At 44.7% G+C, this 14,017-nt stretch overlaps 1 protein-coding gene across 1 annotated transcript; it reads left to right on the top strand.

Moving 5' to 3' along the window:
- The first annotated feature begins 2,340 nt into the window (after positions 1-2,340).
- hnrnph1l (heterogeneous nuclear ribonucleoprotein H1, like) lies at positions 2,341-11,752 on the top strand. Its single transcript, XM_061248581.1, has 11 exons — positions 2,341-2,470; positions 3,591-3,703; positions 4,787-4,942; positions 5,611-5,754; positions 6,531-6,669; positions 8,808-8,992; positions 9,365-9,477; positions 9,920-10,055; positions 10,203-10,286; positions 10,403-10,501; positions 11,168-11,752. Exons 2-11 carry the CDS (start codon positions 3,619-3,621, stop codon positions 11,275-11,277), a joined length of 1,251 nt encoding a protein of 416 aa, XP_061104565.1. The 5' UTR covers positions 2,341-2,470; positions 3,591-3,618; the 3' UTR covers positions 11,278-11,752.
- The last annotated feature ends 2,265 nt before the right edge of the window (positions 11,753-14,017 follow it).

Below are 14,017 nucleotides of genomic sequence, written 5' to 3' on the forward strand. Positions count from 1 at the left end.
AGCAGTTTTTTTTATTGGGTTTTTTTCATCTACCGTGTGGCCTGTAGTATGGGCCGTATACCGCTAGGATCGGCTACACTTATTGTTTTTTTAATTTAGTGAAAAATCTTTGATACGAAATAACATGTTATGGTTTACAGACCACAACCGTTTTTTCAACATTACATTAGTACAATTAGTCGAGTCTCTACAGGTATCAATGTACTCCTTGATTCCCCTGCAAAGCTAGGTTTCTTGTTGCCAAATTTACATGAATAATATTAGGATAATATTTTACTTAATTGCTTGAGTAAAATCGTTCGTTTTCCTTTTTGCAGTGATTGGTTAAATCAAACAATACATTTCCCACAGTACTGATGAAGGTTTATGGTATATTATCAATAACAAAGCTCAAAATGTCACAATATATAAGCAATTCCAGTACAGGTGTATATCAGTCTCAGGGCACTAATCACAAAATATACTATTAATATTCATGTAATTCCTGAATTATTTAAATAAGAACCTACTGTATTCTAGGAATCAATCTGAATTACACCCCTCTGATCTTATTTTGAAGGAGATACTTCTTGGGAAAGAGCCATACTTTTCTCCAACACACTAACTTACCAGCAGGGAATTCCGATCACGTAGGGAACAGATTGTTTTTTAAAGAGCACAGGTGGTCCTGTTATTATTTGTCAGAACCAGGGAGATGCTCATCTTACCAAGTGGAGACTAAGCGTGATCAAGTGAGGGTTGTTCAATAGAAAATGGTCTCGTGAGATTTAGAAATAGCATGTGAATACCAGAATGGTTAACACTAAAAAAAATAGAAATGATAGAAATGATTGCATAAGAAAGACATTTTTATGTAATCTATAGTATTTCTGTTATTCCTGATGAATTAACTATGGAAACGATTATATGTAAATATGCAATACTTTCACTGGAATGTCACCTTCTAATGTGAAACCAAAGCAGTTGAATGCCAACTGAAAACTGAACTGAAAACAGGGCAGCCTGTCTACGCATTTCCTCTTTTTAGATTAAATCTGGGAGAGGTACTGTATTGTTGTAAATGGACTTTATTTGCATAGTGCTTTTTGCCAAATTGCTTTACAATTGTTGGCTCTCATTCATCCATTCACACATACACCCACACACCAACAGCGACTGGCTGCCATGCAAGCCACCAACCAGCTCACTGGGAGCAATTGGGGTTAGGTGTCTTAATCAGGGACACTTTGACACACCAGCAACCCTCCGACTGCCAGACGATTGCTCTTACCACCTGGGCTAATATCGCCCCATTTTAGTTTGGAGTTAGCATTGCTGGACATCTCATGGCTGTAGTTTGGCATAGAGTTTGATGTACATTTTATAGCAAAGTTAAGCCCATAGTGTTCGCTTCTTTGCTCAAATTTTAAATTATCCTCTCTTTCAGCCAGCCATACCTGTGTACATCACAGCTTGTAGGTATAACAGTGAGCCATTTAGCAGACTCTACACTAGGTTAGTCACCTCCATATAGATTGGAAGATAGCTCCTGTGGCTTAACTTGATTTAAATGTGACATGTTGTATTGTGTAACTCATTGTATATTCCTCCTGTTGCTTTCTTCTGGGTCATTCAGAGTTCTTATACCACCTCAGAATTAGTTTCTTTCATTTCTGGGACTATAGCCAGTTGTGACAATTATATTATGGGTTAGTTTCACAACAAGGATTAAGCCTCGTCTTAGACTAAATTCAATTTTGTGTTGAGATTCTCCATGCAAAATTTAATCCAGGGCTAGGCTTAATTATCCTTAGAGCTACTGAACACTGATTAAGTGCAATTGGGACTTTTCACATATTGTCATATACCTTGAGAGATGAATCTTCCACTTTCAAGTTTAATCATTCTTTTTATCCTGATTTTTTTTTTTTTTTTTCTGTTCAGAGAAAATATCACTGGCCTAAATGATCTCTGGTTCTTAATGCTCATTTCTGAAGGCATTTGTATGTGTGGTTTTAATGCAGAAAATTACTTTTAGGGTGGTGTGAAAATGCAAAAGCTCTATTGCTCCAACCACTGACTTTTAAGATTCAAGGGCCTGACCACCACTAATAAAAACATCTGGAGAACCCTGACTTTCGTTTTCATATTAACCAAGGACTGCTCAGAACCTGACCACAGACAAATTGATGCACATGTAAACTATGTCAAACAATAATTTACTTGCTAAATTAAAAAACACGTTATATTGCGTTGTTCAGATTGAACCTGTCCTCACATAGCCTCATGCACCTGGAATCAAGACTGGTCAGAATCCAACAAATAGAGGAGCTTACCTACAAACTGGCAACCCTACTGCGCCCATACGTCATCCGTGGGTGTGGTCAACGAGGGTAGAATGTAACGTAGCATTGCGCGTGCGCCCAGAAACTGGATCGTGAACGTAGTGGAAAGTCGCCACGCCGTGTACTGTAACATCAGGGAAATCAAGGTAATCTCACATTTTTATAAATTGTTTAAAATTAACAGATATTTAATTGTTACTGTACTTTTCTAATGGTCACTATTGATTTTTCAATATGGCCAACTCAATTATAAGGTATTCAAAATGTCAGTATGAGCGATGCTCCGAGGCCTGTGTCTTTGTCTAGAGCGGTTTCTTCCTGGGAAGTGTGCGTCCGGCTGCGCTGTTTGGAGCGATTTGTTGCCAAGATAGTATTTTAAGAATTACATTTGTATGGTCGGAGAATATACCTAAATAACTGGCGAAACATATTTTGCCACAATTTTGTCCCATATTCCAACCGGCATAGTTAATGTGGGTATTTAGAAGTAGTTATTAACTATAATTGCTAGCGACACGCTGGATTAGCTCATTTTAGCTAACCGTTAGCCAGGCGAAGTGGTTAGACATTTAAAATGTCGGCATGTCTCCCGAAGGGGTATATGGGTGGTCCGGTAGATGGCTAAATTACGCTATATTTGTGTTTTTTTACAAGTTGGCTTGATTGGAATCTGATCTTTCCCGTACATTTCGTGTTGCTGTCTGACGCTAGCTAAATATGTAACGTTAGCTAGACTAGCTAATATAAGGTCCATAACATCCCTTATCGTAGCTAGATTACGTTACACCAGAACGCCGCCAGGCTGCTCAGCAGTTAACTGTAGTTGGCCAACGTAACATCGGCCAATCTTACCTTATCCAGTGCTTAATTTAGGAACTGTGCTTCGTTAGCCTTTACGCGAATATGAAAAACATTTCAAACGGAAGCTAGCCACTTGGCTAGGAAGGGCTACATTTGTATGCAGACAAATGGGTTGCTTCTCTTTTGTTAAGTAACGCAACGGCGGGAAGACTGGTGGGTCGTGGGTAAAAGGCTAAGTTTGTCCATTAACTGTTAACGACAAAATGATTGTTTCCAGGGCAAGATAAATTTACTGTAAATGTTAAAGGAATATGGACCATTTTAAGCCTTGGTTGTATTGCTTAAATTATTTTGCTTAAAATGTCTGAGCCAGATTGATTGGTCTAATCCAACTCAGCTATATTTTTTACCGCAATAAGTGCTTTGAATTTAAGGAAATATATCGTTTTGTTTTGTTTTTCACAGTTAAGAAGTTACCTTGCAGCTGTTTACCATGGCCGACGGGGAGGGATTCGTTGTGCGTATTCGAGGCCTGCCTTGGTCCTGCTCTGTGGATGAAGTACAGCGCTTTTTCTCAGGTAAGACTCCAATCAGACACCGTGATTCGCAAAGCAGTTTGCAAGCATTGGTTTTAATTTTAGGCTGTAATATAGGAATGTACACTTCCCAGTAGTCGTAAACTCCATATTGTTGAGAACCATACGCAACACTTGGTAGCTGTGGACATAATTTAACATTTCTCTACAAGAGACCAGATTTCACTCCCAGTTCTTCACTCTACCTCACATCTGCGTTTCCACAACCTGGACCTCTCTCCTTTACCAATTTCTCACTGGCGCAAACCTGTAATGCTGGCTGGACTCGATGTTGGGTGTCTTTTACGATTGGACACTGCGATGTAGCCCCGACGATATCCCGTCACACTGCGATAAGATTCAATAATTATATTATAAGAGCGCTGAATACATCCTATGATTACATTGTACGTCATCTGACACCCACGCGTAGCATTTGGGGACGTTGGAACAAAAACCTGTAGACTAATCGTTGCGTTAGTCATTCTAAACTGTTTCTGTTCTCTTTCCTTTTGGATATATTGGCTACATTGTTACTGATGCGTGTCTCAGCTTTGGCTATTTATTCTAGATGGAAATGGTAGTTTTAGAGCGGAAGCAAAAGCGGTACCATTTTAACGGTGCACTTAATTAGCCTAGGTTACTTTATCCATATGCTAGTTATATTTTGCTATCGAAGTTGGCACTTGAAATAGTGTTGAATTAATTAATGTTAAAACAATGTTTATTGTGGTTAGTGCATCAGCAATTCAAGTCTTACTTTTGTTGGCTCATTTGAAATTTTGCTTATTTACTTCGTATTTGTAGAACTAGAATTTGGGCAGATTACCAATGGCCGTATAGTGACATTTTAATTCTGACAGGATTAACAGCATACCAGCGGGTGCCCACCGTCATGAATAATGACTTTTTTGGTTTAACATAGCTTAACCTGTTGGCTGGGAAACATTTGCTACAGTCTCACCAAGACATACCCAACTCTGGCCTGGCTGTGAATAGCAAGCAACCCAGTCAAAAAATGTCCGTTTCCACAAGGTCCTACAAGCAGCTTCTGAGTTGCAACGCGCCTGTGCCTCTTCGTTCCAGATTGTAAAATCGCGAATAACGGCACAAGCATCCACTTCACCTACACCCGCGAAGGCCGGCCGAGCGGAGAAGCCTTCGTGGAGATGGAGTCGGACGAAGACCTGAAGATCGCGACCAAGAAAGACCGCGAGACCATGGGCCACCGCTATGTGGAAGGTACGTGCCATTTTCTCTTCTGAGCTGCTGTATTTTCTGTTCTACACGCCTTGGCAGGGCTCTAGGCTGAAGCATCCAAGTCTGAAAATTTAGGAGCACGCTAATGTATCCCCATTAGTAGATATGTTGCTTAATTATTTGGCAACACACGTCAAATCTCAGGAGCAAATGCAAATGATTTTTTTTTCAGTTTTATTTGTATAGGGCTTTTTACAGAAGACTGTTGCCTATTTCCAGAGTAGCAGAAGAGCAAATGCCAGAACCCCAAAAATAGCAGGCACGTGACATTTAAAAAAACAACTCTAGTGGGGAGAGAGACCCTCAACCTGTGGTGGGGGGAAAAAAAACACTCCCCAATAGCAATAAATCCCAGGAGGAACCTGGTTGTACAGAAATCGGGCCGGGTTCAAGCCTGTACTTGAGCGCAGTAAAATCATTAGGATACGCTTGCAGCCTGCAGCTGTATCCTGTACTCATACACATCAGATAAGATTTGACTGAGTCAGTTAAATAATTAAGACCAGAATTTGGCACAAAATTCTGAAAAGGATCGGCCCTTGTTGTGCACCCCTGCTATAGAGTAACCTGGCTGCACTAGTTTTTAGTGCAGTTCCTCCATTTTGGAGCCTGTTCTGATCTGGGCTGTTTCCCTCCTCACGTTGTCGCAGTGTTCAAGTCCAACAACGTGGAGATGGACTGGGTGATGAAGCACACTGGCCCCAACTGCCCCGAAACGGAGGGGGACGGGCTGGTGCGTCTCCGTGGCCTCCCCTTCGGGTGCAGCAAGGAGGAGATCGTGCAGTTCTTCTCAGGTACGCCCAGAACCCCCACCCCCTCCCTCTCCCTCCTCCCCGCCACCCTAATTTCTCTCTGAAACTCGCTTCCTGTTGGAACGTTGAGTGGTTTTCTTTGTGAATTATGTGCTGGGATATTTTCATTTTACTGCATGTAGTTTTAAGTTTTTCCAGTTTCAGTTTTTTTTTGTTTTACTTTTGTTTTGATTCAGAGCAAACCTCATTAGTAATTCATCAATGTCTGATCCGTCCCCCCTCCATCCCCATCTCCCGCCACCCCCGCAGTATGTGCCAAATGAAATTGGCATCCAGAAGGCGCCATACTGTTATGTCTGCGTGCAGTAAATGCCTTGACCCTGTTCATGCAGTCTAGAGAAAAGCTGGAGACCAACATGGACCTCCAATGCCGCCCCCTCTCTCCTCAACACACACAGGCATATGCACACTTGGGAGTAACACTTCCTTCCCCTTCTGTCATCCAAACATTTCTCCATAGGGGCCAAAGCTGACTTTATACCTATTCACACCCTCTCCCCTCATCTTCCCCCAAACCACAGTAACGCCAAGCCCCCTGCCCCCCCCCAAAAAAAAAGAACCCCAAAGGAAAGTCTCAACCTCTTACCTTTTATGCCTTATGTTCTGAGGTTTTGTTTTTACTTTATTTTAACTTTTATTTTGCTTTGTTTTGTTTAATTTTTTTTTAAGAGAAGAAGAAAACAGTAAGAGAGAGAGCACTGTGACTGGGCTTGTGATTTAATGTCCCCCGCTGGGGTTATCTTGTCCTTGGGTTGAAGGGTTGGAAATCGTGCCAAATGGGATAACATTGCCGGTGGACTTCCAAGGCAGGAGTACGGGGGAGGCCTTCGTGCAGTTTGCGTCTCAGGATATAGCCGAAAAGGCTCTAAAGAAACACAAGGAAAGAATAGGGCACAGGTGGGGATGGTTGGTTGGTTGGTTGGTTTCGCTGGAAAAAAAAGCCGCTTTTCTTATGGTACACACCTGCTACTGCAAACACACTCGACTGGTCGCACTGTACAGAACACACATGCACACGCACACACACACACGCACGCATGCATTCAGCAGGGCATACATATTCAGTATGGGAGCTAAGGAGCATCCTGCACTAAAACTGGGGTGGTTCAGTCCAAACCCCTGTGGATCTTTGTCCTTAATGCAACATGGCATAAGCACGGCATCTTTCTCTGATTCTGCCGTTCGTAGCCTCTGAAATGTAAAAATATCTTAAGTTACTAGTGAGTTAATTTAATTCATGCATACCTGTCCTTGTTAGTGCTATGGTGCACAAGAGGTAAAAGAAAAACAAAGCTAGAAACTGGAATACTATTTAAAGCTGACGTATAAAGGTGCAAGTCATGTTGTGTGAAACATCTTATGCATTTACTGAACATCTACATTACATGTTATTTAGCCGATGCTTTTTATCCAAAGCGCAACTTAAATCTAGTACTTAGGACACCTGTTAAATGCCAAAACATTCATGTAAATATTCAAAATAAGTATTTCGAGCACTTTAAAATGTACATGAAGTTTGCCAGCTGTGGCTTATAAGACTATTTTTTTCCCTCTGAATGAGAGCAGCCTTCTGAAGGAACTGGCCCTTCTCTAAATACCGTTGACCTTGATGTTCCAAGCAGGCAAGGACAAGTGCTCGGTTGGTGTGTGTATGTGAGGTATGCCTGTGCTTGCTTAAATCTGTTTGGTGCTGCTGAAGGACAAGGACCCACAGGGGATAAATAAAAAGCCCTACTTATTCAGCCTGAATATCTCGTCTAAAATTAGTGCTGAGCGATTGCCCCCGTTTCTGCCAGATACGTGAGGAAGTTGACGAGGAGAAAAGGCGTCTGGTGGAACTGAAATTGAGTACACCGTAGATCTGTTAACTAGACTAGATGCGTAAAAGACGCATCTAAATTAGTAGGTGTCGAGAACTTCTGAGGTCCCGGACTTGGGTTCTTAATAGAATCTGCCCTGGGGGGTGGGTTGACTGGGTAATCAGACCTGTCAATCAGTCCCTTTAATTGCCTGGGTCAGCGGTTACCAACCTTGTTCCTGGAGATCTACAGTCCTGTAGGTTTTCATTGCGCACCTGATTCTACTCATTAGTAGCTCAACATGATCTTTAGCTGTTGAGTGAGGTGTGCTTCCCTGAGGTTGGAGTGGAAACCAACAGGACCGTAGATCTCCAGGAGCCGGGCTGGTGAGCACTGGCCCAGGTCATCGGGTGCTGTGAAAGGCTAAATTTAGAAGGTGACTGTCCATTGACCTTTGCTTTTTGTTGACAATTTGAAGGTAAATGATTTGCCAAGAAGCATCTCCACTTCATTTTCTCCTGCTAAAATGGGGTCATATTGACAGATGGTACCACCTTGTACAGAGTAGCGTTTTAAGCCTTACTGCTCCAAGTGTGACTTGTCTCTAAACTCTGTTGACCTCAGTTTGACCTGGAAAGGCAATCGCTCACCACTAAGCCTCATGTAGATACACACAAGATACACACGCACACGCCCAGGTGTTAAATTTCCCAGAGGTCCACTCTTCGGGGGGGCCTGGATCCTGCAGTCACAGGTAAACGCTCCGAAACGACCAGAGTGCTCGCAGGGTCCGGTACCGCAGGAAACATCTCTGTCCCGCAAGGACGGGCAGCCGCCACAGAGTCTAATGCTAACGCTAACTTCCTGGTAACCATAAGAAAAGTTCCATTTGCTCTGTATCCTCAAAGTACATGAGGTCTGACGATATATACATAACCTGTGTGTTTTTTTTTTGTTGTTTTTTTTTTTTTGTTTGTTTTGTTTTACCCTAAACCTTGCAGAAATAGTACACGTTTTGGATTCGTAATCTTAATTGCAGTACTTGTGTTATAAATGCTTAATTGCAAGGTAAAGTATCATTGAGTGCCAGACCGCAGAGCGATGTAGACATTGATTTGAGCTGCTGTGCAGCGTAAGGGTAACCTAAGGCAGTTGGGCTGCCAGTGGCTGTTGTGTAGGTAAGCGTGGCGGCGCCCTGGGCCTGCCCTGGCTCTAACCCCGTCTCTGCGCTCTTAGGTATATCGAGATTTTCAAGAGCAGCCGAGCGGAGGTGCGGACGCACTACGAGCCCCCCCGGAAGGCCATGGGCATGCAGCGGCCTGGCCCCTACGACCGGCCCGGCGGGGGCCGCGGCTACAACAGCGCGGGCCGCGGGGGCTCCTTCGACCGCATGCGCCGCGGAGGCTATGGCGGCAGTGAGGGTGCGCGCGCCATTTTGTTTATTATTCTCCCTTTCCTCTCCCTGCCCCACCTTATATTGTCTGTTCATCACCATGGAGATGTGCACATGCGGGAGGACTGCTCAAACTGCAATAGTAGTCGATGCATAATATTTATTTAAATTGATTGGCTGTTCATGTGAAATTTGTAAAGTAGAAGCATGTTGGAAATAATGGATTTAATGTGGTCTTCAGTGGGCTGTTCATTGTCTGTGGGCTAGGTTAGCAGTGTACCTAAAGCACAGACAGAGTTTGTTGTGGTGCAGCCCTACTCGTCTGGCTTCTCTTCCACCCTGTGTGTTTTTTGGGCAGGGGTTGTTAGCTCACATCCGTCCCCTCTCTCTCTTCCTGTAGGCGTGTCAGACGGGCGCTATGGCGATGGGGGCTCCTCCTTCCAGAGCACGACCGGTCACTGCGTTCACATGAGGGGGCTTCCCTACCGCGCCACGGAGACCGACATCTACAGTGTGAGTGTACAGGCACGCACACACACACACACACACACACACACACACACACACACACACACACACACACACACGCGCACGATCCTGCATTCACATGAGGGGGCTTCCCTACCGCGCCACGGAGACCGACATCTACAGTGTGAGTGTACAGGCACGCACACACACACACACACACACACACACGCACGATCCTGCATTCACATGAGGGGGCTTCCCTACCACGCTATGGTAACCGACTTCTGCAGTGTGAGTGTACGCACACATGCCACAGGTGATTGGACCATGTTGGTGATAATCTGTCATGTATCTGTAATGGGCAGCTCTGATTGGTTGCTCCCATTGCTACAGAATTCTGCCGTTTGGCTGTTTGTACACCACACGCTGCTGCCTCACATTAGCGTGTCCAGAAAGATTAACGCTCCCCCTTCTGTTCCTTGGCCAGTTCTTCTCTCCGCTGAACCCGGTGCGCGTGCACATCGAGATCGGCCCGGATGGACGCGTCACCGGAGAGGCGGACGTCGAGTTCGCCACCCACGAAGACGCCGTCGCCGCCATGTCCAAAGACAAAGCCAACATGCGTGAGTGATCACGCGCAAGGTTCTCGTGTGGGATGGCTGCTTGAGCGCCCACTCGAGTGCTGGTCACACATTTGACTTGGTGACGTAGCCAGCTGGTGAGAGCCCTGGTTTGCTTGAGCTGACCGCTGACTCTCCTCCCCCTTCCAGAGCACCGCTACGTTGAGCTGTTCCTGAACTCCACCGCCGGAGGGAACAACGGATCGTACGGCAGTCAGATGATGGGGGCTATGGGTGAGTCACCCTGATTTACCCAGCATGCATTTGTGTTTGTCCGCTGCTTAGCTTCCGGAGATGCGCGCTCCCTGTGTTACGGACCTTCTGAAGTAAAGCGCTTCTCTCTCCCCCAGCCAACCAGTCCACCTACGGCCCCAGCAGTCAGCAGCTGAGCACTGGCTACAGTGGGGGCTACAGCAGCCAGACGGGCATGGGGGGCTACAGTGACTACAGTGAGTACCAGCTCTCCCTCGGGGGGTTACAACCTCCACCAGCCCCCAGTAAATGTGTTCACTTTCCTTCCTGACCCCTTGACACAGAAACTAGGTTCCCACTTTAAGATGGCAGACTGCTGTTTGAGGTATTTGTGGTGAAGTCTTAAGAATGGTGTTTGCGGAGACACCATTTTGTATTCTGCACTCAAACGGCAGCTGCTCTTGGATCTGGGACTTTCTTTCTTAAACGGCTCTGTGCTAATATTACGCCCAAGCTGCACTTAAAACGACTGGGCCTGTGAACAGTCGGTGGCTAGCATCTTTACCTTTAGTATGCAACACGCTGCACTCAGGACAGGAAGCTCGCTACGGATCATTGAGCAGCCTGTCTCTGCCGTGTCTCCATGTCTTTTCTGCTGTTGAACAAAAACCCTTTTGTAATTAACCCTTTGAAGAGTAGTTCTTTTTGTTTGTTTTTTTTTTCTAATTTGCCCTAGAACAACTAGTAGTGTGATGTCATCATTAGAATGTTTGGTGAAGAGCGTTCTAATCCGCATTAGAATGTTCGGTGAAGAACATTCTATTAGCAAGTGTGCGCTCTCTCACACCTTGTGAAGTGTTAAGAAATGAAGCTGGGACCACTGATATAAAGGTCCTAAAGTGAGTATTTCTCTCTCCTGTCAGGTAATCAGAGCGGAATGAGCAGCAGTTACTATGGCGGCGGCAGCCGGGGTTCCGTGGGCATGAACGGGCTGAACGGCACCATGAGCATGGGGGCTGGGTGGGGCATGTAGGAGCGGGGGACCGGGACCGGGAGGGACGGGGTGTGCTGTTGGGTTACCAGCACTGAAAATAAAGGGGTCCCCTTGAGCTACTGTTTTTTGTTTTTGTTCGTTTGTTTTTCCTCTTTGTGTTGGAGAGGCGTAAAGATTGTGTACAGAGGGGAGGGGAGGGGTGGGGAGTTAAAAACAATGTTTTCTATAAGACTTGTGCGACAGGGGGACGGGGCTTTGCTGAACGTGACAGGCAATAGTTTTCTTTATTAAGCCCCCCCCCAATAGACTGAATTTCAGCGTGTTTATAGAATTATTTACTTTTTTTAACGGAGTAAGTGGAAACCATTGGGGCGGTTTTAGTCCCTGGGTTGCGTTGAGGATTCAAAGACCGTATGTTGTCCCTGTTAGAAGTGCATGAACCAAACATGCTTTGTAAATATAATCAACATTGACTTTCTTTTTATTTTATTTCTTTTTTTTTTTTTCGGGCTTACACACATTTCCACTGTTCTTTATCGAGGCTAACGACCGTTAATCTGGAGTGAACTCGGGTTTTTATATTGTGAATGAGCATGTTTGAATTGCCTTTTTTAATAATTAAAAAAGGGAGAACTGATACATGTTTTGTGTATGGGGGGAGAGGGGTGGGCTACTTAAGATGCAATACAAACAGCAAAAATAGTTTTAATCATTTCTTCTGTTGTAATAGAAATTCGATCCCTCTGTTAAATATGTTTTTTTTTGTTTGTGGTTCTTGTATTGCTCAGAGTAAATAAACATGTCACTTGGATGTGTGTGTCTTCACTGCAGTGGATGGGTGAAGGTGGGTGAGCATAATTTGTCATTTAAAATATTTCCATGAGATCACAAACAACTTTTCAATATTGTTGATCAGCTTTTGTGTCATGTAATTTAATATGCATTCAAATGTACATCTAATATGTACTTAAGACATGGGGAAATGAAGGTCAGAGGGCAAATGAACAAACGCGTCAGATAAGGTACAATTTATATACGATTGGTTGTAAGGCCATGAACATAAGTCCAGTACACAAGGTACATTGGCCAAGTCTGACTACCATACCAAGACCTCAGAAACTAAGTTATCGCGGTGAGTACAAATTCAAGTCCTAGATTAAGGTACAAAAGGCAATACAGAAAAGGCAGTAGAATGGTCGAGTACAGGCAACCAGGGTACAGTAGAGCAGGCAGGGCGCAGTCACAGAACAGGCCAGAGGTCAAAGCCGGGTCCTCAATCAGAGGAGGGAAGGAGAACAGGAGGTCTGAAGTGCCGGAGCCTGGTCCAGAAGGCAGGAGGGCTGGAGCAGGGAGGGGACTGCGATGGCTAAGGCAGGCAGGAGATCTGGAGCAGGACTGGACAAACCCAGGACTCAGGAAACTGGTAAGACGCAGGCATGACCCCCTAAAAGTACAGGGTCACACTAGCACAGCTGCAGGGCACAAGACGGTGAGAAACAGGTGAGACAATTACACTTGAGGAAACGCATATCAGGTGCGGGGGGCATGGGCATGTGGCTTGACAAAAGTGAAAGCGTGAAATTGAACATTAACACAGCGAATACATAGAAATGGGGAAAAACCCAGGAACAAACTATGGGACAAGAACATGAGACTAGGCACCGCAGGCCTTATCCACATGCACAAACACACACACACACACGAGGAAACAGAAAGGGAGAAAGATGAAACAAACAACTTTTCAATAATGTTGATTAGCTTTTGTGTCATGTAATTTAATATGCATTCAATTGAGAATGTGTACATCTAATATGTACTTAAGACATGGGGAAATTTTGCTAAGCAACAGATGCCTTGTGCCTTTACATGTCACATGACATTTTATTTGGCTGTCACTTTTACAAAATGTTGGCTATGAAGGTCAGAGGGCAAATGAACAAACACGTCAGATACGGTACAATTTATATACGATTGGTTGTAAGGCCATGAACATAAGTCCAGTACACAAGGTACATTGGCCAAGTCTAACTACAATACCAAGACCTCAGGAACTAAGTTATCGCGGTGAGTACAAATTCAAGTCCTAGATTAAGGTACAATCGGTAATTTCGGAATTCTAACAGTCGAGGGATAGTCGAGCCACAATGCTGTTTATTCCACCCCCTTCTCTGTGAACACGCTGACATTGTAACCCCCCCTTGCTATTATCTGTGCCAATTTGAACCTATTTTCAACCAATGAGCTTGTATTATTGTACACTTATACAGTGGTTTGGTGCAGTGTCAAGTCTGTCAACGGCATATTTAAAGGTACAATTATCTATTGTACCTTTAAAGTAAAAGCTATAACATGCATGTAGGGATATTTCTCAAGGCATGTTTTGGCCGCTCAGACTCAGGGATGTAGTAAATTACAGGTTTTAATGGTAGTACATGGAAACAGGTCAGGTCACGGCACTCAGGCAATACAGAAAAGGCAGTAGAATGGTCGAGTACAGGCAACCAGGGTACAGTAGAGCAGGCAGGGCGCAGTCACAGAACAGGCCAGAGGTCAAAGCCGGGTCCTCAATCAGAGGAGGGAAGGAGAACAGGAGGTCTGAAGTGCCGGAGCCTGGTCCAGAAGGCAGGAGGGCTGGAGCAGGGAGGGGACTGCGATGGCTAAGGCAGGCAGGAGATCTGGAGCAGGACTGGACAAACCCAGGACTCAGGAAACTGGTAAGATGCAGGCATGACCCCCTAAAAGTACAGGGTCACACGAGCACAGCTGCAGGGCACAAGAC

This window comes from Conger conger, chromosome 7, assembly GCF_963514075.1.
Source record: "Conger conger chromosome 7, fConCon1.1, whole genome shotgun sequence".
Classification (NCBI taxonomy): Eukaryota; Metazoa; Chordata; class Actinopteri; order Anguilliformes; family Congridae; genus Conger; species Conger conger.

Bases quoted from the DNA above. Each gene is read 5' to 3' on its own strand.
- hnrnph1l (XM_061248581.1), top strand. From the start codon at position 3,619: ATGGCCGACGGGGAGGGATTCGTTGTGCGTATTCGAGGCCTGCCTTGG. The intron at 10,287-10,402 runs GTGAGTCACCCT...TCTCTCCCCCAG, and splicing joins TCAGATGATGGGGGCTATGG to CCAACCAGTCCACCTACGGC. The intron at 10,502-11,167 runs GTGAGTACCAGC...CTCTCCTGTCAG, and splicing joins GGGGGGCTACAGTGACTACA to GTAATCAGAGCGGAATGAGC.